Raw genomic sequence first — 19,885 nt, 5'->3', positions numbered from 1 at the left:
GCTCTGGTGGCTGGACGATCACTTCCACGCGGTGGTTGTTTTTTTAATTTTTTTTATTCCTGTCTTTATTCTTAATCCTGTGTGTATCTGTGTTTTGTATGTATGTATAGCTACTGGATGCTATATGGATAAATATAGCATCCATGAATGAAAGAAGGATATTGGTCCTAATGGCTCAGTTGTCCATTGGTGTCTTTCTTGAGACTCTGAGGCTGTTTCCTTCTCCACAGATCAACATTGTCTCTGTAAATGTAAAATGTAAGTCACCATTGCTACACATTGTATTATCATATATCCTACTTTCTGTACTAGAGTAGCTCAAAGCGCTGAAACAGAATGACTTGTGGATCTGATGATAGAATGTGTTTGTCACATGTTGGTCTGTTTCTTGTTAACCTTGGAAAGAAAAGAAGACTAGAACTAGTAATGCAAGACAAGGAAGCACAGCCCTGTGACAGGTTACACCATCGTCTCCACAGTGTGTGTCCAGCTTGTTTTCTTTCAAACGGCCTACTCAGCAACTCTGAACCTGAACTGCACCAACAATCAGAGGGCAATGGGACAGCTGACTGTGGCTCTTAAAGCAGACTGTGGCCTGGAGAAGGCTTCACTAAAGCTGACAGCATGCAATATGGTACCATCAGCATGTAATAATACATATTATTCATTTTCCAACTGAATAATATGTATTATTATTGATCATGTTTCTGTATGATGACCTGAATGACTGCTTTGGTTTGAAGGTCTGGCCTCACAACAACAGTCACGTTGACCTGAAGAAGAGGGGGAAACACCAACAGGACACGCTCAACAAAGAGTTCCATCTGAAGTCGGTACTGGCATCCAACAACGACACAGGGGAGTTCTGGAAGCGTCCTCGCTGTGGAGTCCCAGACTATCCCAGCTGGACGCAGGTTGGCCTGTCGCACTATAACCGGAAGGAGAAGAATGGAGGTCTGAGTAGACAGCAGCGCAGGAAGCGGTTTGCGCTGTTTGGAGGGCGCTGGGAAAAGACACACCTCACTTACAAGTAAGAAACACAAATAAGCCCATTAGTTTGTTCAGTTGTAGGAGTCCTCCATTAGGGTGGGGCGCTTTCTGTCACTTTAATGTCATCTATTGAATCTGTGATTGGCCAAAACAAATACAGTGATGCTCCAGGGGAGGACGTCCTCCCTTTGATAATAACATTCCCTGCAACATGTACAATTAGACAGCTTTGGAGTTGTTAGAGTATATTTTAATGGAGTAACATTATCAGATAGTTGCATAATGTGATCATATTTACAGAATTCTACTATTGCAGAATGAGTTACAGTTAGGTTCTCAAGTCAGCTGTATAAGGTTATAGGATGCAGATGTTTATAGGATGTGTGTGTGCGTCCAATAGGATTGTGCGTTTCCCCTGGCAGATGAGTGAGGGCAAAGTGCGGCACGTCCTCCAGGAGGCATTTGGAGTGTGGAGTGCAGTGACTCCTTTGACCTTCAGAGAGGTCACCTCTGACACAGCTGACATCATTATTGACTTCAACAGGTAAGAAAGGTGCACCAGCAGGCAACACAACTCAGGTTGTTAATAGCCACCGTAACACAGTGGATTTCAGAGGATACACTTCCTTTTGTTTTGTAAAACTATTTGAGGACAGTATGGAAATGTGAGCTACCAAAGCACCTCCAGAGAATCAACTCTTGATGATCTAGAGTGGTAAAGAAATGTGTAATACACGAGATGTACGAGATCACGTGATCACTCCTATGAATGTTCAGAGCAGGAAAAGCCAAACAAGTTATGTTTTAGTGTGTAGCTCTTTTATGATGATTTTAAAGTGCCTTTGAGAATTTTGAAGAGCACTACATAAATAAAGTTTATAATTTCCATTATTAATATTACGTTTTTACCTTACACCTGCCCCATTGTCTATTTGTTAATAAAAGCCTGACATCACTTCAAACCAAATAATAATCTCTTTAATTTCTCCAGTCGTCATCGGAGGTAGAACAACCATGTTTTCAAATCACTTTAATATGTCTAGTTTTTTAAACAGATGGTATTTCACTGCAAAGTTATTATTTGTTGGTTGATGTGTGGATCCTCCCAAACACTGAAAACAGTGAACATGTAGGCCTCATATAATGGTCATAATGTCAACACATTTGGACTGGATGTCCACACAGTCATAAGGTTATGTTAATACATTTGTCCATATTTGAAAATCATACGGTTAAACACATGAATGATAAAGGAAAATGGAAATTCAAAATCCAAAAGGCATTTATATGTATGTCTGTCATTAAGGTAAGCACACTAATCACCAAACATCAAGCTCAAGCTCACATTCTCCCCGTGTCAGCGTGGGTTCCCTCCACATTATCCTTGTGTCAGCTTGGGTTCCCTCCACGTTCTCCCCGTGTCAGCGTGGGTTCCCTCCACGTTCTCTCCGTGTCAGCTTGGGTTCCCTCCACGTTCTCCCCGTGTCAGCGTGGGTTCCCTGCACGTTCTCTCCGTGTCAGCTTGGGTTCCCTCCACATTCTCCCTGTGTCAGGGTGGGTTCCCTCCACGTTCTCTCCGTGTCAGCGTGGGTTCCCTCCACGTTCTCTCCGTGTCAGCGTGGGTTCCCTCCAAATTCTCCTTGTGTCAGCGTGGGTTCCCTCCACATTCTCCTTGTGTCAGCGTGGGTTCCCTCCACGTTCTATCCGTGTCAGCGTGGGTTCCCTCCAAATTCTCCTTGTGTCAGCGTGGGTTCCCTCCATGTTCTCCCTTTGTCAGCGTGGGTTCCCTCCACATTATCCTTGTGTCAGCGTGGGTTCCCTCCACGTTCTCTCTGTGTCAGCGTGGGTTCCCTCCAAATTCTCCTTGTGTCAGCGTGTGTTCCCTCCATGTTCTCCCCGTGTCAGCATGGGTTCCCTCCACGTTCTCCTTGTGTCAGCGTGGGTTCCCTCCACATTCTCCTTGTGTCAGCGTGGGTTCCCTCCACGTTCTCTCTGTGTCAGCGTGGGTTCCCTCCAAATTCTCCTTGTGTCAGCGTGGGTTCCCTCCATGTTCTCCCTTTGTCAGCGTGGGTTCCCTCCACATTATCCTTGTGTCAGCGTGGGTTCCCTCCACGTTCTCCCCGTGTCAGTGTGGGTTCCCTCCGCATTCTCCCCGTGTCAGCGTGTGTTCCCTCCATGTTCTCCCCGTGTCAGCATGGGTTCCCTCCACGTTCTCCCCGTGTCAGCGTGGGTTCCCTCCACATCCTCCTTGTGTCAGCGTGGGTTCCCTCCACGTTCTCCTTGTGTCAGCGTGTGTTCCCTCCACGTTCTCCCCATGTCAGCGTGGGTTCCCTCCACATTCTCCCCGTGTCAGCGTGGATTCCCTCCACGTTCTCCCCATGTCAGTGTGGGTTCCCTCCACGTTCTCCCTGTGTCAGCGTGGATTCCCTCCACGTTCTCCCCGTGTCAGCGTGGGTTCCCTCCACGTTCTCCCCGTGTCAGCGTGGGTTCCCTCCACGTTCTCCCCGTGTCAGCGTGGGTTCCCTCCACGTTCTCCCAGTGTCAGCGTGGGTTCCCTCCACATCCTCCTTGTGTCAGCGTGTGTTCCCTCCACATTCTCCCCGTGTCAGCGTGGGTTCCCTCCACGTTCTCCCCGTGTCAGCGTGGGTTCCCTCCACGTTCTCCCTGTGTCAGCGTGGGTTCCCTCCACGTTCTCCCCGTGTCAGCATGGATTCCCTCCACGTTCTCCCCATGTCAAAGTGGGTTCCCTCCACGTTCTCCCCGTGTCAGCGTGGGTTCCCTCCACGTTCTCTCCTTGTGTCAGCGTTGGTTCCCTCCATGTTCTCCCCGTGTCAGCGTGGGTTCCCTCCGCATTCTCCCCGTGTCAGCATGGGTTCCCTCCACATCATCCTTGTGTCAGCGTGGGTTCCCTCCACGTTCTCCCCGTGTCAGCATGGGTTCCCTCCACATCATCATTGTGTCAGCGTGGGTTCCATCCTCGTTCTCTCCGTGTCAGCGTGGGTTCCCTCCACATTCTCCTCGTGTCAGCGTGTGTTCCCTCCATGTTCTCCCCGTGTCAGCATGGGTTCCCTCCACGTTCTCCTTGTGTCAGCGTGGGTTCCCTCCACATTCTCCTTGTGTCAGCGTGGGTTCCCTCCAAATTCTCCTTGTGTCAGCGTGGGTTCCCTCCATGTTCTCCCTTTGTCAGCGTGGGTTCCCTCCACATTATCCTTGTGTCAGCGTGGGTTCCCTCCACGTTCTCCCCGTGTCAGTGTGGGTTCCCTCCGCATTCTCCCCGTGTCAGCGTGTGTTCCCTCCATGTTCTCCCCGTGTCAGCATGGGTTCCCTCCACGTTCTCCCCGTGTCAGCGTGGGTTCCCTCCACATCCTCCTTGTGTCAGCGTGGGTTCCCTCCACGTTCTCCTTGTGTCAGCGTGTGTTCCCTCCACGTTCTCCCCATGTCAGCGTGGGTTCCCTCCACATTCTCCCGGTGTCAGCGTGGATTCCCTCCACGTTCTCCCCATGTCAGTGTGGGTTCCCTCCACGTTGTCCCCGTGTCAGCGTGGGTTCCCTCCACGTTCTCCGTGTGTCAGCGTGGGTTCCCTCCACATCCTCCTTGTGTCAGCGTGTGTTCCCTCCACATTCTCCCCGTGTCAGCGTGGGTTCCCTCCACGTTCTCCCCGTGTCAGCGTGGGTTCCCTCCACGTTTTCTCCGTGTCAGCGTGGGTTCCCTCCACGTTCTCCCCGTGTCAGAATGGATTCCCTCCACGTTCTCCCCATGTCAGTGTGGGTTCCCTCCACGTTCTCCTTGTGTCAGCGTGGGTTCACTCCACGTTCTCCCCGTGTCAGCATGGGTTCCCTCCACGTTCTCCCCGTGTCAGCGTGGGTTCCCTCCACGTTCTCTCCGTGTCAGCGTGTGTTCCCTCCACGTTTTCCCTGTGTCAGCGTGTGTTCCCTCCACGTTCTCCTTGTGTCAGCGTGTGTTCCCTCCACGTTCTCCCCGTGTCAGCGTGGGTTCCCTCCACATTCTCCTTGTGTCAGCGTGGGTTCCCTCCACGTTCTCCCTGTGTCAGCGTGGGTTCCCTCCACGTTCTCCCCGTGTCAGCGTGGGTTCCCTCCACGTTCTCCGTGTGTCAGCGTGGGTTCCCTCCACATCCTCCTTGTGTCAGCGTGTGTTCCCTCCACATTCTCCCCGTGTCAGCGTGGGTTCCCTCCACGTTCTCCCCGTGTCAGCGTGGGTTCCCTCCACGTTCTCTCCGTGTCAGCGTGGGTTCCCTCCACGTTCTCCCCGTGTCAGCATGGATTCCCTCCACGTTCTCCCCGTGTCAGCGTGGGTTCCCTCCACGTTCTCCCCGTGTCAGCATGGATTCCCTCCACGTTCTCCCCATGTCAGTGTGGGTTCCCTCCACGTTCTCCTTGTGTCAGCGTGGGTTCACTCCACGTTCTCCCCGTGTCAGCGTGGGTTCCCTCCACATCCTCCTAGTGTCAGCGTGGGTTCCCTCCACGTTCTCCTTGTGTCAGCGTGTGTTCCCTCCACGTTTTCCCCGTGTCAGCGTGTGTTCCCTCCACGTTCTCCTTGTGTCAGCGTGTGTTCCCTCCACGTTCTCCCCGTGTCAGCGTGGGTTCCCTCCACATTCTCCTTGTGTCAGCGTGGGTTCCCTCCACGTTCTCCCTGTGTCAGCGTGGGTTCCCTCCACGTTCTCCTTGTGTCAGCATGGGTTCCCTCCACGTTCTCCTTGTGTCAGCATGGGTTCCCTCCACGTTCTCCCCGTGTCAGCGTGGGTTCCCTCCACATTCTCCCTGTGTCATCGTGGGTTCACTCCACGTTCTCTCCTTGTGTCAGCGTGGGTTCCCTCCACGTTCTCTCCGTGTCAGCGTGGGTTCCCTCCATATTCTCCCCGTGTCAGCATGGGTTCCCTCCACATCCTCCTTGTGTCAGCGTGGGTTCCCTCCACGTTCTCCTAGTGTCAGCGTGGGTTCCCTCCACGTTCTCCTTGTGTCAGCGTGTGTTCCCTCCACGTTTTCCCCGTGTCAGCATGGGTTCCCTCCACGTTCTCCCCGTGTCAGCGTGGGTTCCCTCCAAATTCTCCTTGTGTCAGCGTGGGTTCCCTCCATGTTCTCCCTTTGTCAGCGTGGGTTCCCTCCACATTATCCTTGTGTCAGCGTGGGTTCCCTCCACGTTCTCCCCGTGTCAGTGTGGGTTCCCTCCGCATTCTCCCCGTGTCAGCGTGTGTTCCCTCCATGTTCTCCCCGTGTCAGCATGGGTTCCCTCCACGTTCTCCCCGTGTCAGCGTGGGTTCCCTCCACATCCTCCTTGTGTCAGCGTGGGTTCCCTCCACGTTCTCCTTGTGTCAGCGTGTGTTCCCTCCACGTTCTCCCCATGTCAGCGTGGGTTCCCTCCACATTCTCCCCGTGTCAGCGTGGATTCCCTCCACATCCTCCTTGTGTCAGCGTGGGTTCCCTCCACGTTCTCCTTGTGTCAGCGTGTGTTCCCTCCACGTTCTCCCCATGTCAGTGTGGGTTCCCTCCACGTTCTCCCTGTGTCAGCGTGGATTCCCTCCACGTTCTCCCCGTGTCAGTGTGGGTTCCCTCCACGTTCTCCCCGTGTCAGCGTGGGTTCCCTCCACGTTCTCCCCGTGTCAGCGTGGGTTCCCTCCACGTTCTCCGTGTGTCAGCGTGGGTTCCCTCCACATCCTCCTTGTGTCAGCGTGTGTTCCCTCCACATTCTCCCCGTGTCAGCGTGGGTTCCCTCCACGTTCTCCCCGTGTCAGCGTGGGTTCCCTCCACGTTTTCTCTGTGTCAGCGTGGGTTCCCTCCACGTTCTCCCCGTGTCAGCATGGATTCCCTCCACGTTCTCCCCATGTCAAAGTGGGTTCCCTCCACGTTCTCCCCGTGTCAGTGTGGGTTCCCTCCGCATTCTCCCCGTGTCAGCGTGTGTTCCCTCCATGTTCTCCCCGTGTCAGCATGGGTTCCCTCCACGTTCTCCCCGTGTCAGCGTGGGTTCCCTCCACATCCTCCTTGTGTCAGCGTGGGTTCCCTCCACGTTCTCCTTGTGTCAGCGTGTGTTCCCTCCACGTTCTCCCCATGTCAGCGTGGGTTCCCTCCACATTCTCCCCGTGTCAGCGTGGATTCCCTCCACGTTCTCCCCATGTCAGTGTGGGTTCCCTCCACGTTCTCCCTGTGTCAGCGTGGATTCCCTCCACGTTCTCCCCGTGTCAGTGTGGGTTCCCTCCACGTTCTCCCCGTGTCAGCGTGGGTTCCCTCCACGTTCTCCCCGTGTCAGCGTGGGTTCCCTCCACGTTCTCCGTGTGTCAGCGTGGGTTCCCTCCACATCCTCCTTGTGTCAGCGTGTGTTCCCTCCACATTCTCCCCGTGTCAGCGTGGGTTCCCTCCACGTTCTCCCCGTGTCAGCGTGGGTTCCCTCCACGTTTTCTCTGTGTCAGCGTGGGTTCCCTCCACGTTCTCCCCGTGTCAGCATGGATTCCCTCCACGTTCTCCCCATGTCAAAGTGGGTTCCCTCCACGTTCTCCCCGTGTCAGCGTGGGTTCCCTCCACGTTCTCTCCTTGTGTCAGCGTTGGTTCCCTCCATGTTCTCCCCGTGTCAGCGTGGGTTCCCTCCGCATTCTCCCCGTGTCAGCATGGGTTCCCTCCACATCATCCTTGTGTCAGCGTGGGTTCCCTCCACGTTCTCCCCGTGTCAGCATGGGTTCCCTCCACATCATCATTGTGTCAGCGTGGGTTCCATCCTCGTTCTCTCAGTGTCAGCGTGGGTTCCCTCCACATTCTCCTCGTGTCAGCGTGTGTTCCCTCCATGTTCTCCCCGTGTCAGCATGGGTTCCCTCCACGTTCTCCTTGTGTCAGCGTGGGTTCCCTCCACATTCTCCTTGTGTCAGCGTGGGTTCCCTCCAAATTCTCCTTGTGTCAGCGTGGGTTCCCTCCATGTTCTCCCTTTGTCAGCGTGGGTTCCCTCCACATTATCCTTGTGTCAGCGTGGGTTCCCTCCACGTTCTCCCCGTGTCAGTGTGGGTTCCCTCCGCATTCTCCCCGTGTCAGCGTGTGTTCCCTCCATGTTCTCCCCGTGTCAGCATGGGTTCCCTCCACGTTCTCCCCGTGTCAGCGTGGGTTCCCTCCACATCCTCCTTGTGTCAGCGTGGGTTCCCTCCACGTTCTCCTTGTGTCAGCGTGTGTTCCCTCCACGTTCTCCCCATGTCAGCGTGGGTTCCCTCCACATTCTCCCGGTGTCAGCGTGGATTCCCTCCACGTTCTCCCCATGTCAGTGTGGGTTCCCTCCACATTCTCCCCGTGTCAGCGTGGGTTCCCTCCACGTTCTCCCCGTGTCAGCGTGGGTTCCCTCCACGTTTTCTCCGTGTCAGCGTGGGTTCCCTCCACGTTCTCCCCGTGTCAGCATGGATTCCCTCCACGTTCTCCCCATGTCAGTGTGGGTTCCCTCCACGTTCTCCTTGTGTCAGCGTGGGTTCACTCCACGTTCTCCCCGTGTCAGCATGGGTTCCCTCCACGTTCTCCCCGTGTCAGCGTGGGTTCCCTCCACGTTCTCTCCGTGTCAGCGTGTGTTCCCTCCACGTTTTCCCTGTGTCAGCGTGTGTTCCCTCCACGTTCTCCTTGTGTCAGCGTGTGTTCCCTCCACGTTCTCCCCGTGTCAGCGTGGGTTCCCTCCACATTCTCCTTGTGTCAGCGTGGGTTCCCTCCACGTTCTCCCTGTGTCAGCGTGGGTTCCCTCCACGTTCTCCCCGTGTCAGCGTGGGTTCCCTCCACGTTCTCCGTGTGTCAGCGTGGGTTCCCTCCACGTTCTCCCCGTGTCAGCGTGTGTTCCCTCCACATTCTCCCCGTGTCAGCGTGGGTTCCCTCCACGTTCTCCCCGTGTCAGCGTGGGTTCCCTCCACGTTCTCCCCGTGTCAGCGTGGGTTCCCTCCACGTTCTCCCCGTGTCAGCATGGATTCCCTCCACGTTCTCCCCGTGTCAGCGTGGGTTCCCTCCACGTTCTCCCCGTGTCAGCATGAATTCCCTCCACGTTCTCCCCATGTCAGTGTGGGTTCCCTCCACGTTCTCCTTGTGTCAGCGTGGGTTCACTCCACGTTCTCCCCGTGTCAGCGTGGGTTCCCTCCACATCCTCCTAGTGTCAGCGTGGGTTCCCTCCACGTTCTCCTTGTGTCAGCGTGTGTTCCCTCCACGTTTTCCTCGTGTCAGCGTGTGTTCCCTCCACGTTCTCCTTGTGTCAGCGTGTGTTCCCTCCACGTTCTCCCCGTGTCAGCGTGGGTTCCCTCCACATTCTCCTTGTGTCAGCGTGGGTTCCCTCCACGTTCTCCCTGTGTCAGCGTGGGTTCCCTCCACGTTCTCCTTGTGTCAGCGTGGGTTCCCTCCACGTTCTCCTTGTGTCAGCATGGGTTCCCTCCACGTTCTCCCCGTGTCAGCGTGGGTTCCCTCCACATTCTCCCTGTGTCATCGTGGGTTCACTCCACGTTCTCTCCTTGTGTCAGCGTGGGTTCCCTCCACGTTCTCTCCGTGTCAGCGTGGGTTCCCTCCATATTCTCCCCGTGTCAGCATGGGTTCCCTCCACATCCTCCTTGTGTCAGCGTGGGTTCCCTCCACGTTCTCCTAGTGTCAGCGTGGGTTCCCTCCACGTTCTCCTTGTGTCAGCGTGTGTTCCCTCCACGTTTTCCCCGTGTCAGCATGGGTTCCCTCCACGTTCTCCCCGTGTCAGCGTGGGTTCCCTCCACGTTCTCCCTGTGTCAGCGTGGGTTCCCTCCACGTTCTCCCCGTGTCAGCATGGGTTCCCTCCACGTTCTCCCCGTGTCAGCATGGGTTCCCTCCACATTCTCCCCGTGTCAGCATGGGTTCCCTCCATGTTCTCCTTGTGTCAGCGTGGGTTCCCTCCACATTCTATTTGTGTCAGCGTGGGTTCCCTCCACGTTCTTCCCGTGTCAGCATGGGTTCCCTTCACGTTCTCCTTGTGTCAGCATGGGTTCCCTCCATGTTCTCCTTGTGTCAGCATGGGTTCCCTCCACATCCTCCTTGTGTCAGCGTGGGTTCCCTCCACGTTCTCCCCGTGTCAGCGTGGGTTCCCTCCACATTCTCCCTGTGTCAGCATGGGTTCCCTCCACATCCTCCTTTTGTCAGCATGGGTTCCCTCCACGTTCTCCCCGTGTCAGCGTGGGTTCCCTCCACGTTCTCCTTGTGTCAGCGTGGGTTCCCTCCACGTTCTCCCCATGTGAACGTGGGTTCCCTCCACATTCTCCCCGTGTCAGCATGGATTCCCTCCACCTCCTCCTTGTGTCAGCGTGTGTTCCCTCCACTTTCTCCCCGTGTCAGCGTGGGTTCCCTCCACGTTCTCCCCGTGTCAGCGTGGGTTCCCTCCACGTACTCCTTGTGTCAGCATGGGTTCCCTCTACGTTCTCCCCGTGTCAGCATGGATTCCCTCCACGTTCTCCCCGTGTCAGCGTGGGTTCCCTCCACATTCTTCCTCTGTCAGCGTGGGTTCACTCCACGTTCTCTCCTTGTGTCAGCGTTGGTTCCCTCCATGTTCTCTCCGTGTTAGCGTGGGTTCCCTCCACGTTCTCCCTGTGTCAGCGTGGGTTCCCTCTACGTTCTCCCCGTGTCAGCATGGGTTCCCTCCACGTTCTCACCGTGTCAGCATGGGTTCCCTCCACGTTCTCCTCGTGTCAGCGTGGGTTCCCTCCACGTTCTCCCCGTGTCAGCGTGGGTTCCCTCCACGTTCTCTCCTTGTAAGCGTGGGTTCCCTCCACGTTCTCCCCGTGTCAGCATGGGTTCCCTCCACGTTCTCCCCGTGTCAGCATGGGTTCCCTCCACATTCTCCCCGTGTCAGCGTGGGTTCCCTCCACATTCTATTTGTGTCAGCATGGGTTCCCTCCACGTTCTCCTTGTGTCAGCATGGGTTCCCTCCATGTTCTCCTTGTGTCAGCATGGGGTCCCTCCACATCCTCCTTGTGTCAGCGTGGGTTCCCTCCACGTTCTCTTTGTGTCAGCGTGGGTTCTTTCCACGTTCTCTTTGTGTCAGCGTGGGTTCCCTCCACGTTCTCCCCGTGTCAGCATGGGTTCCCTCCACGTTCTCACCGTGTCAGCATGGGTTCCCTCCACGTTCTCCTTGTGTCAGCGTGGGTTCCCTCCACGTTCTCCCCGTGTCAGCGTGGGTTCCCTCCACGTTCTCCATGTGTCAGCATGGATTCCCTCCACGTTCTCCTTGTGTCAGCGTGGGTTCCCTACACATTCTCCTTGTGTCAGCGTGGGTTCCCTCCACGTTCTCTTTGTGTCAGCGTGGGTTCTTTCCACGTTCTCTTTGTGTCAGCGTGGGTTCCCTCCACGTTCTCCCCGTGTCAGCATGGGTTCCCTCCACGTTCTCACCGTGTCAGCATGGGTTCCCTCCACGTTCTCCTTGTGTCAGCGTGGGTTCCCTCCACGTTCTCCCCGTGTCAGCGTGGGTTCCCTCCACGTTCTCCATGTGTCAGCATGGATTCCCTCCACGTTCTCCTTGTGTCAGCGTGGGTTCCCTCCACGTTCTCCTTGTGTCAGCGTGGGTTCCCTCCACGTTCTCCTTGTGTTAGCGTGGGTTTCCTCCATGTTCTCTCTGTTCTGTTGTAGTGTTTATGTTGGAGGCCATTAAAATGTAATGTATCATCATTATTATTTTTATTAATATTATTTTTATGTATGGTGTTGCTTGAATTGCAGTTCATGAGGATAGTTCTCTGGACGATAGTTATTAAGGCTTTACTTTTAAAGTATCTTTTATAATTAGGATTATTCATTTTGCTGTCCATTGTACATCCAATACTATATATACAATATACACAATATTTTTTTGGATCAACTTATCAAACCTCTTTGAAAGAATGCGTAGCAACGGGGTAAACCTCCTCCCTCAAGTAAAGTGTCTCAGTGCAAAATCATTTCTTACACTCACTATTCATATTAATATATATAATAACTGTATTGCAATTTGAATAATGAAAACTGCTGCTCACAATAACCTTTTGTGACAATTGCAAGTGACAAATGTGGTTTAGAGAGCCCTCAAAATGTTGCTATTGAGGTTTTGATTTCTCTTTTTTATTTTCCCACCAGGATTTCCAACATAAATAGCTTCAAATGTGTTATAATACATATTGAATTGCTTGCTTACAATAAAAGAAGTGCTTGTGTAGGTACTGGCATGGTGACAGCTTACCGTTTGATGGTCCTGGAGGAATCCTCGCCCACGCCTTTTTCCCCAGGACACACCGAGAGGGCGAAGTCCACTTTGACTATGACGAAAATTGGACAGTGGGCAACATTGTGGGTGAGTACGTTTGTAATAGCTCCAGGTAAATGGAGATCTTGTTTTAGGTTTTTACCAGTAACAAAAGGTGTCTCCTGAAGCCAACGTGGTTGAGGGGGGCGTGGAACCGGTTCCCTCAGTTGATACCAAGCCCCTCACAGTTGATACCACACCCCTCACAGTTGATACCAAGCCCCTCACAGTTGATACCACTTCCCTCACAGTTGATGCCACGCCCCTCTTAGTTGATACCACGCCCCTCTCAGTTGATACCACGCCCCTCACAGTTGATACCACGCCTCACAGTTGATACCACGCCCCTCACAGTTGATACCACGCCTCTCAGTTGATACCACGCCCCTCACAGTTGATACCACGCCTCTCAGTTGATACCACGCCCCTCACAGTTGATACCACGCCTCACAGTTGATACCACGCCCCTCACAGTTGATACCATGCCTCTCAGTTGATACCACGCCTCTCAGTTGATACCACGCCCCTCTCAGTTGATACCACGCCCCTCACAGTTGATACCACGCCTCTCAGTTGATACCACGCCCCTCTCAGTTGATACCACGCCTCACAGTTGATACCACGCCTCTCAGTTGATATCACGCCTCACAGTTGATACCACACCCCTCACAATTGATACCACACCCCTCACAGTTGATACCACCCCTCACAGTTGATACCACGCCTCACAGTTGATACCACGCCTCACAGTTGATACCACGCCCCTCACAGTTGATACCACGCCCCTCACAGTTGATACCACGCCTCTCAGTTGATACCACGCCTCTCAGTTGACACCACGCCCCTCACAGTTGATACCACGCCTCTCAGTTGATACCATGCCCCTCTCAGTTGACACCACGCCCCTCACAGTTGATACCACGCCTCTCAGTTGACACCACGCCCCTCACAGTTGATACCACGCCTCTCAGTTGATACCATGCCCCTCTCAGTTGACACCACGCCCCTCACAGTTGATACCACGCCCCTCACAGTTGATACCACGCCTCTCAGTTGATACCACGCCCCTCTCAGTTGACACCACGCCCCTCACAGTTGATACCACGCCCCTCACAGTTGATACCACGCCTCACAGTTGATACCACGCCCCTCACAGTTGATACCACGCCTCACAGTTGATACCACGCCCCTCACAGTTGATACCACGCCTCACAGTTGATACCACGCCCCTCACAGTTGATACCACGCCTCACAGTTGATACCACGCCTCACAGTTGATACCACGCCCCTCACAGTTGATACCACGCCTCTCAGTTGACACCACGCCCCGCACAGTTGATACCACGCCCCTCTCAGTTGACACCACGCCCCTCTCAGTTGACACCACGCCCCTCACAGTTGATACCACGCCCCTCACAGTTGATACCACGCCCCTTTCAGTTGATACCACGCCCCTCACAGTTGATACCACGCCCCTCACAATGCTTATTTTATGTTTTATGTTTAAATCCCACAGGTTTATTCTGAACTTGGGAAATCTGCCTTTAGTTTTTGTGCACCAAACGCATCGAATTATCTGCAACAAGTTTGACTCTCCGCCTGGACAGTTCAAGACGATTCTCTAAAACCACTTCACCTCAGTGTGCAATCCTTTTGTTTCCATTCATTATCTGTGTTTGTCGTAATCATTGCAAATAAGGTGAACCTCAATGATTTTCAAGGCTTACATTTTGAATGAATGAATGTTGAACAACCTAGTTTAAAAACTGTTTAATTCTAGTAACAGATTCTACAACTTACTTCAGTGTCCCTTTATGCTCTGCTGTCATGTTTAGGCACTGATCTCGCACAAGTGGCAGCGCATGAGTTTGGCCATGTCCTTGGCCTGCAGCACTCCCTGGAGCCTGATGCTGTGATGTGTCCTTTCTACAGTGACTCCTACCCTCTGCAGCTCAGCGAGGATGACAAGAGGGGCATCCAGTATCTTTATGGCCCCCCTCTGCACTCACAGCCCGAAATGACGGAGACCAATGAGATTGACATTGGAATGGTGAGACAATAATTATGGCCTGTCTCGATGGTTATGTTATTGATTTATCGTACAATATATGGACAAGACCTCGATCAATTTTACAATACCAACTTATCATACAACATATGCTTATTTATTTATTGTTTTGGTTTTGTGGTTTCATTTTATTTATGTGTATATATGTTTTATTAATTCAAGATATTTTAATATTTTTTCTATGAATATTCTTTCATAAAACGACGATGAAAAGACGTTCAAAAATGGTTCACAAGTGAACCTTCAATCACAGACTATTTGAAGACATTGATTTAATGTTCCCGTCCTCTACATTGTGCTAATAATAGTAGATCATTATTTGCATAACTAAGAAACCACATCCATATTTCTCAGTTGAAAGCCAAAATTGCAAATCTCTGTGAATTATGATCTCAATGTGAACGTTTAATCAACGTCTTCAAATAGTCGGTGAAAAAACGTTCCCTTTTAAACGTCTTTTATCCATCACTGTACTTTTAAACTCAAAATGTAAAATATGGCGTCATTTGTATTTATTATGCAACAATTTAAATATAACATGAACAATGTTCTTTAAATACAAGTACAATGAAAGAGAAAATACACAGTAAAAATAATAACATCTCCCTCTTCTTCTTTCAATGTTCTAAAAACCACCAAGAACCCGTTTTCAGATGGTCTGCCATATTTCAGATATATTTCGGCTCCACTTGCATTATGTTGTGTATTTTACATGTGATGTCATAAAAAGCACATTTCAGTGACAGAAAGGCAGTCGCCAACATTAACTTACACACACATGTTTACTGTTGGTCCATGCTACAAGCTAATATGCTAACGCCACAAGCTAGCATCATGGTGCTAATTTCAGTTTGCATTATTGGAATCAAGTAGTTCAAGTATTACAAGTATGTCGTTAGCGTGAAACCTCCCGTTTATTCCTCCGCTCCACAAGTCCGATGCCGAGTCTCCGGTCTGAGCCTAAGTTCCTGGCATTGTGTTCCAGCAGTAAGCACACACTCCCATTGTGTTCTGGAGACGTCTTGTTGGCAGCACAACGGCTATAGTTCCATATTTATGACGTTTCAATCTACTACAAATCATCAACATTCTCAAACATTACAGTTCATTTAGCTGGCGCTTTTATCCAAAGCGACTTATATTCATACGTAGAAACGTAGAACATTACATTACATTACATTTCATTTAGCTGACGCTTTTATCCAAAGCGACTTACAATAAGTGCATTAAACCATGAGTCCAAACTCAGAACAACAAGAATCAAGAAAGTACAATTTCTTCAATAACGTTAAACTACAGAGTACTATCAGTAAGAGAGTAAGTGCTACTAAAGTGCTAAACAACAAAGTGCTATCGGTAAGGGACATTTAAGTGCTACTAGAGTGCTACTACGGCTCTACCCTCCCTATTCAAGGTATAGTCGAAAAAGATGTGTTTTTAGTTTGCGACGGAAGATGTAGAGACTTTCTGCTGTCCTGATGTCAATGGGGAGCTCGTTCCACCAATGAGGAGCCAGCACAGCAAACGTAGAGACTTCGTGACTTCGTAGAGTGGTTAGCTCGAAGTGAAGGAGCTACAAGCCGATTGGCAGAAGCCGAGCAAAGACCATGTCCTGGATGTGAGGTTAGACCATGTCCTGGGTGTGAGGTTAGACCATGTCCTGGGTGTGAGGTTAGACCATGTCCTGGGTGTGAATTTAGACCATGTCCTGGGTGTGAGGTTAGACCATGTCCTGGGTGTGAGGTTAGACCATGTCCTGGATGTAGACCGGACCAGATCTGTTCGCAGCACGGTATGCAAGTACCAATGTTTTGAAGCGGATGCTGCAGCCACCGGTAACCAGTGAAGGTCGCGGAGGATTGTGGGTACATTTCGGGAGGTTGAAGACCAGTCGAGCAGCTGCATTCTGGATGAGCTGTAGAGGTCGAATGGCATTAGCAGGTAGACCTGCCAGGAGGGAGTTGCAATAGTCCAGCCGTGAGATGCCCAGAGCCTGGACCAGAGCCTGTGCCGCCTTCTGAGTGAGGAGGGGTCGTATTCTCCTGATGTTGTACAGCATGTACCTACAGGAGCGTGTTGTTGCGGTAATGTTGGCAGTCAGGGAGAGTTGACTGTCGAGCGTCACACCGAGGTTCCTGGCAGTCAGAGTCCGAGCCAGCACTGAGTTGTTGAAGTTAATAGTTAGGTTGTGGGTGGGAGAGCCTTTTCCTGAAAGGAGGAGAAGTTCAGTCTTGTCCGGGTTAATTTTCAGGTGGTGAGCGGACATCCACTGAGAGATGTCGGTCAGACATCCACTGAGAGATGTCGGTCAGACATCCACTGAGAGATGTCAGTCAGACAGGCAGAGATTCGTGCTGCTACCTGTGTATCGGATTGGGGAAACGAGAGGATCAGTTGGGTGTCGTCAGCATAGCTGTGGTAGGAGAAGCCATGAGAGAGAATTACAGAGAGAGAGTTGGTGTACAGAGAGAAGAGAAGAGGACCAAGGACTGAACCCTGAGGGACCCCAGTAGTCAGAGGACAAGGCTCAGACACAGATCCTCTCCAGGTTACCAGGTAAGAGCGGTCGGTGAGGTAGAACAGCTGCAGGGAGCAATTCAAGGTGTCTTGCTCAATGACACATAGACTAGGGCTAGGGTCTGGCATCGAACCACCGATCCTCAGATTGAAAGACGGACCCGCTAACCACTGACCCACAGATTGGGGTTTTGAGACCCATCAATGTAACCGCGTTTCAGCTGGTTGAAAAGACGGCAAACACAGGTCTTAGATGTTCAGACGGAATACCAGAACTCTCAACGTTGAAATCCTGGTTGGTGCTCACTGCTGTTTGGAACGGGTGTACATTACTAACCTATTACATTATCATGATATCTAGGACAATGTCTAACACAAGTAGAAGACAGGACAAGAGCCCTAACGGGCCTCAAAGCTTCATGTGTGTCAGGATTTCACCTTCTTATATTGAATACACATATTCGTCCACAGACAAAACTGCTGCTGTGTTTGTTGTTGTTCTCCAGCCGGACGCCTGCAGAACAAACTTTGATGCCGTATCCATGATCAGGGGAGAGATGTTCTTCTTTAAGTCTCGGTACGTCTGGCGTATCCGTGATGGCCGGCTACAAGCTGGCTATCCAGCTTTGGCTTCCCGCCACTGGAGAGGCATTCCTGACCACATCAATGCTGCGTATGAAGACAAGTCTGGCAACATCTGGTTCTTCCAAGGTTGGTCACACAGAAGCCAACTTGAAAAGACAATGTGTGCATGCTCACTGCTGAAAAGTTGCGGTTTAAACATTTGAAATGTAAAATACCATAACGGTTGGAGTCATAGCTCAAATAGGCCACCCAAAGACGATTAAATAGCACTCAAAGTGGGGGTGCTAAAGGCCTTTCAGTGAAGTCAAAGTGTAAGTGCTGAGTGAAGTTGTATCAAATACCATTTTAAGTGAAAGTTTGAATAGGAGTTGTATCGTTAATCAAAGTATAGGTGAGAAATGTATCTGAACGTGTAAAATGTAAGTTTGTGCTGAAGCACTTTCTTTTTTATATTAAAGTGATAATCTGGGACTTGAATGAGATTAAAGTGTTGGTGGACATGTTTAAAAAAGTGTGTTAGATATTGGAGGGTAATCACTGAAAGTACTTGTACTCCCAGTTAAACAATAAGAAATGAAAGCAGCGAAGTAGAAAACCATTTGTATTGTTGTTTTGTTCTCCTCGCCACCAGGAGTGTATTTGGTGGGCAGTCGAGGCAGAGCCCTTGAATCAGACTAGGCCAAAGCAGTGTGCATTGGTCTGTAATGAGACCTGTGATGAGGAGCGACTGTGGCTCAGTGGTCGGGTCGTCCTTTGTTTCTCTTCAGCCATGCTAGTGTACCAGGGTTTGGGCTAATGTCTGGCCTCCTCTTTATTGGGTTTAGGGAAGTTTACATTCCAGCAACCTCAGCCAATTGTGTTACCTGAGGTGGCGCTACATCGGTTAGTCCTCTAGCAAAACACTTCAAAATAAAAAGCAGTAATGTCGATTATTTTTCCTGGGTAATGAAGCTTTAGCCTTTTCCTTTTAGAATGATAAACTGCATCACAGGGGTCTAGGGGTCCCTGGAAACATGGTATGGTTGTTAAGAAGGGCTGCAGCTGAGGCGGGTGCCAAAGCAAAAACCTGGTGTGAGAGAAGTTTGAGGAGAGAAGGACTTTCAGTTGGCCTCCAGGAAGCTCTAGGAGACTGTTCATCAACCCAGGAAGGGAACGCAGGGCTTGGCTCAGGCTGGTTAAGCAGGGTAGGAGAACTGCAGACCTTGGATGTTGGCGAGCAGTGGAAAGAGCACTTTGAGGAACGTCTGAACGGAAGTCTGAAGACTCAGACTTAGTCGCTAAAGGAGTCAAAAGCTCCTCGGCAGCACGCCGTCAGGGTGGATGATTCACCCTGAGACGGGGTGTGTCAGTGCATGTGACATCCCTGCTGGGTGGTTACAGGTGAGCACACTCCAGTCCACACCCAACGATGTCCATCGGTGAAGCTGGATGTGGTCAAAGTGAAATATATATTTATATAAATCAATCATCGTAGAACATAATCCACTTAGTGGCAAAAACAATGGGCAGCAGAATAAAACTAATCATGGTATTCTTTGGTATTGCTATAGAGGTCAGCTTTATGTTTAGTCCTGAATATGTCAAAATGATATTAACAGATAAGGTCACATTCTGGGTTTTATTTGTATCTTTCTACCACGACAGGTGACAGCTATTGGGTGTTTGATGCAGAGAGGAAGATTACAGGACCAGATTCAGTGCGGCAGTTGGGTCTTCCTGTTACAGATATCCAAGCAGCTTTGAAGTGGGAAGAGGACCGCGTTGAGAGAGTCTACCTCTTCAAGTCGGCTTCCTACTGGTCCTTCAACCCTCAAGTGAATCGAGTAGAAGCTGTTCATCCTCGCAGCATGCACAAGTGGAGAGGAGTGCCCGGCCATATGGATGCAGCCTTTCAGGACCGATATGGTGAGAACAGGGACCAAGACTACATTTGAACTTTCACATGAGTTAGTTTGACCCCTGGCCTAGTGACTGGTACAAGTCCACAGTTGACTGCTGCCTTCTCTCGCCCTCTGACAGGCTACGCCAATTTCCTGAGTGGGCTACACTATTGGAAGTTTGACCCTGTGGCGTTGAAGCTGCTAGAAGGCTACCCCCGCAGCATCGGCATGGATTTCTTTGGCTGTTCGGTCTAAATGAGTTCATACACATGCATCTACTAAGCTTGTGAAGAGCAGTGGCTGCATTGTCATCTTAATTCCCCAGAAAGAACATTCTAGCTATTTTGGAAATAAACGCGAGGCTGATATATTTCATTAAGATGACTCAAAACCCATATAAATACATCACATTATTGCCGAAGTCACTGCCAGCTGCACCACCATTTTTAAACAATGAATTAGCATTTTATACTTGGCTACAGCTTTACAGTAAGGGACACAACATTTTAAATAGTTACTAGGGAACGAATGAGGAACGCAAAAGGAACTATATACACACACACATATATATATATATATGTGTGTGTCTGTATGTGTATATATA

At 51.2% G+C, this 19,885-nt stretch overlaps 1 protein-coding gene across 1 annotated transcript; it reads left to right on the top strand.

The window, feature by feature from the left end:
* Positions 1-701: 701 nt before the first annotated feature.
* On the top strand, positions 702-19,536 carry LOC117740769 (stromelysin-3-like). The gene is made up of 7 exons (XM_034547319.1): positions 702-1,030; positions 1,391-1,534; positions 12,146-12,279; positions 14,067-14,281; positions 17,323-17,527; positions 19,046-19,306; positions 19,421-19,536. Exons 1-7 carry the CDS (start codon positions 702-704, stop codon positions 19,534-19,536), a joined length of 1,404 nt encoding a protein of 467 aa, XP_034403210.1.
* The last annotated feature ends 349 nt before the right edge of the window (positions 19,537-19,885 follow it).

Source organism: Cyclopterus lumpus, chromosome 12 (assembly GCF_009769545.1).
Source record: "Cyclopterus lumpus isolate fCycLum1 chromosome 12, fCycLum1.pri, whole genome shotgun sequence".
In the NCBI taxonomy this organism is placed as follows: Eukaryota; Metazoa; Chordata; class Actinopteri; order Perciformes; family Cyclopteridae; genus Cyclopterus; species Cyclopterus lumpus.
The sequence above is the reverse complement of the archived record's forward strand: the minus strand, read 5'-3'. Positions and strand labels throughout refer to the sequence as shown.

Coding starts and splice junctions, on each gene's coding strand:
- LOC117740769 (XM_034547319.1), top strand. CDS start 702: ATGTTTCTGTATGATGACCTGAATGACTGCTTTGGTTTGAAGGTCTGG. Junction 1,031..1,390: donor AAGACACACCTCACTTACAA/GTAAGAAACACA, acceptor TGCGTCCAATAG/GATTGTGCGTTTCCCCTGGC. Junction 19,307..19,420: donor AGCCTTTCAGGACCGATATG/GTGAGAACAGGG, acceptor GCCCTCTGACAG/GCTACGCCAATTTCCTGAGT.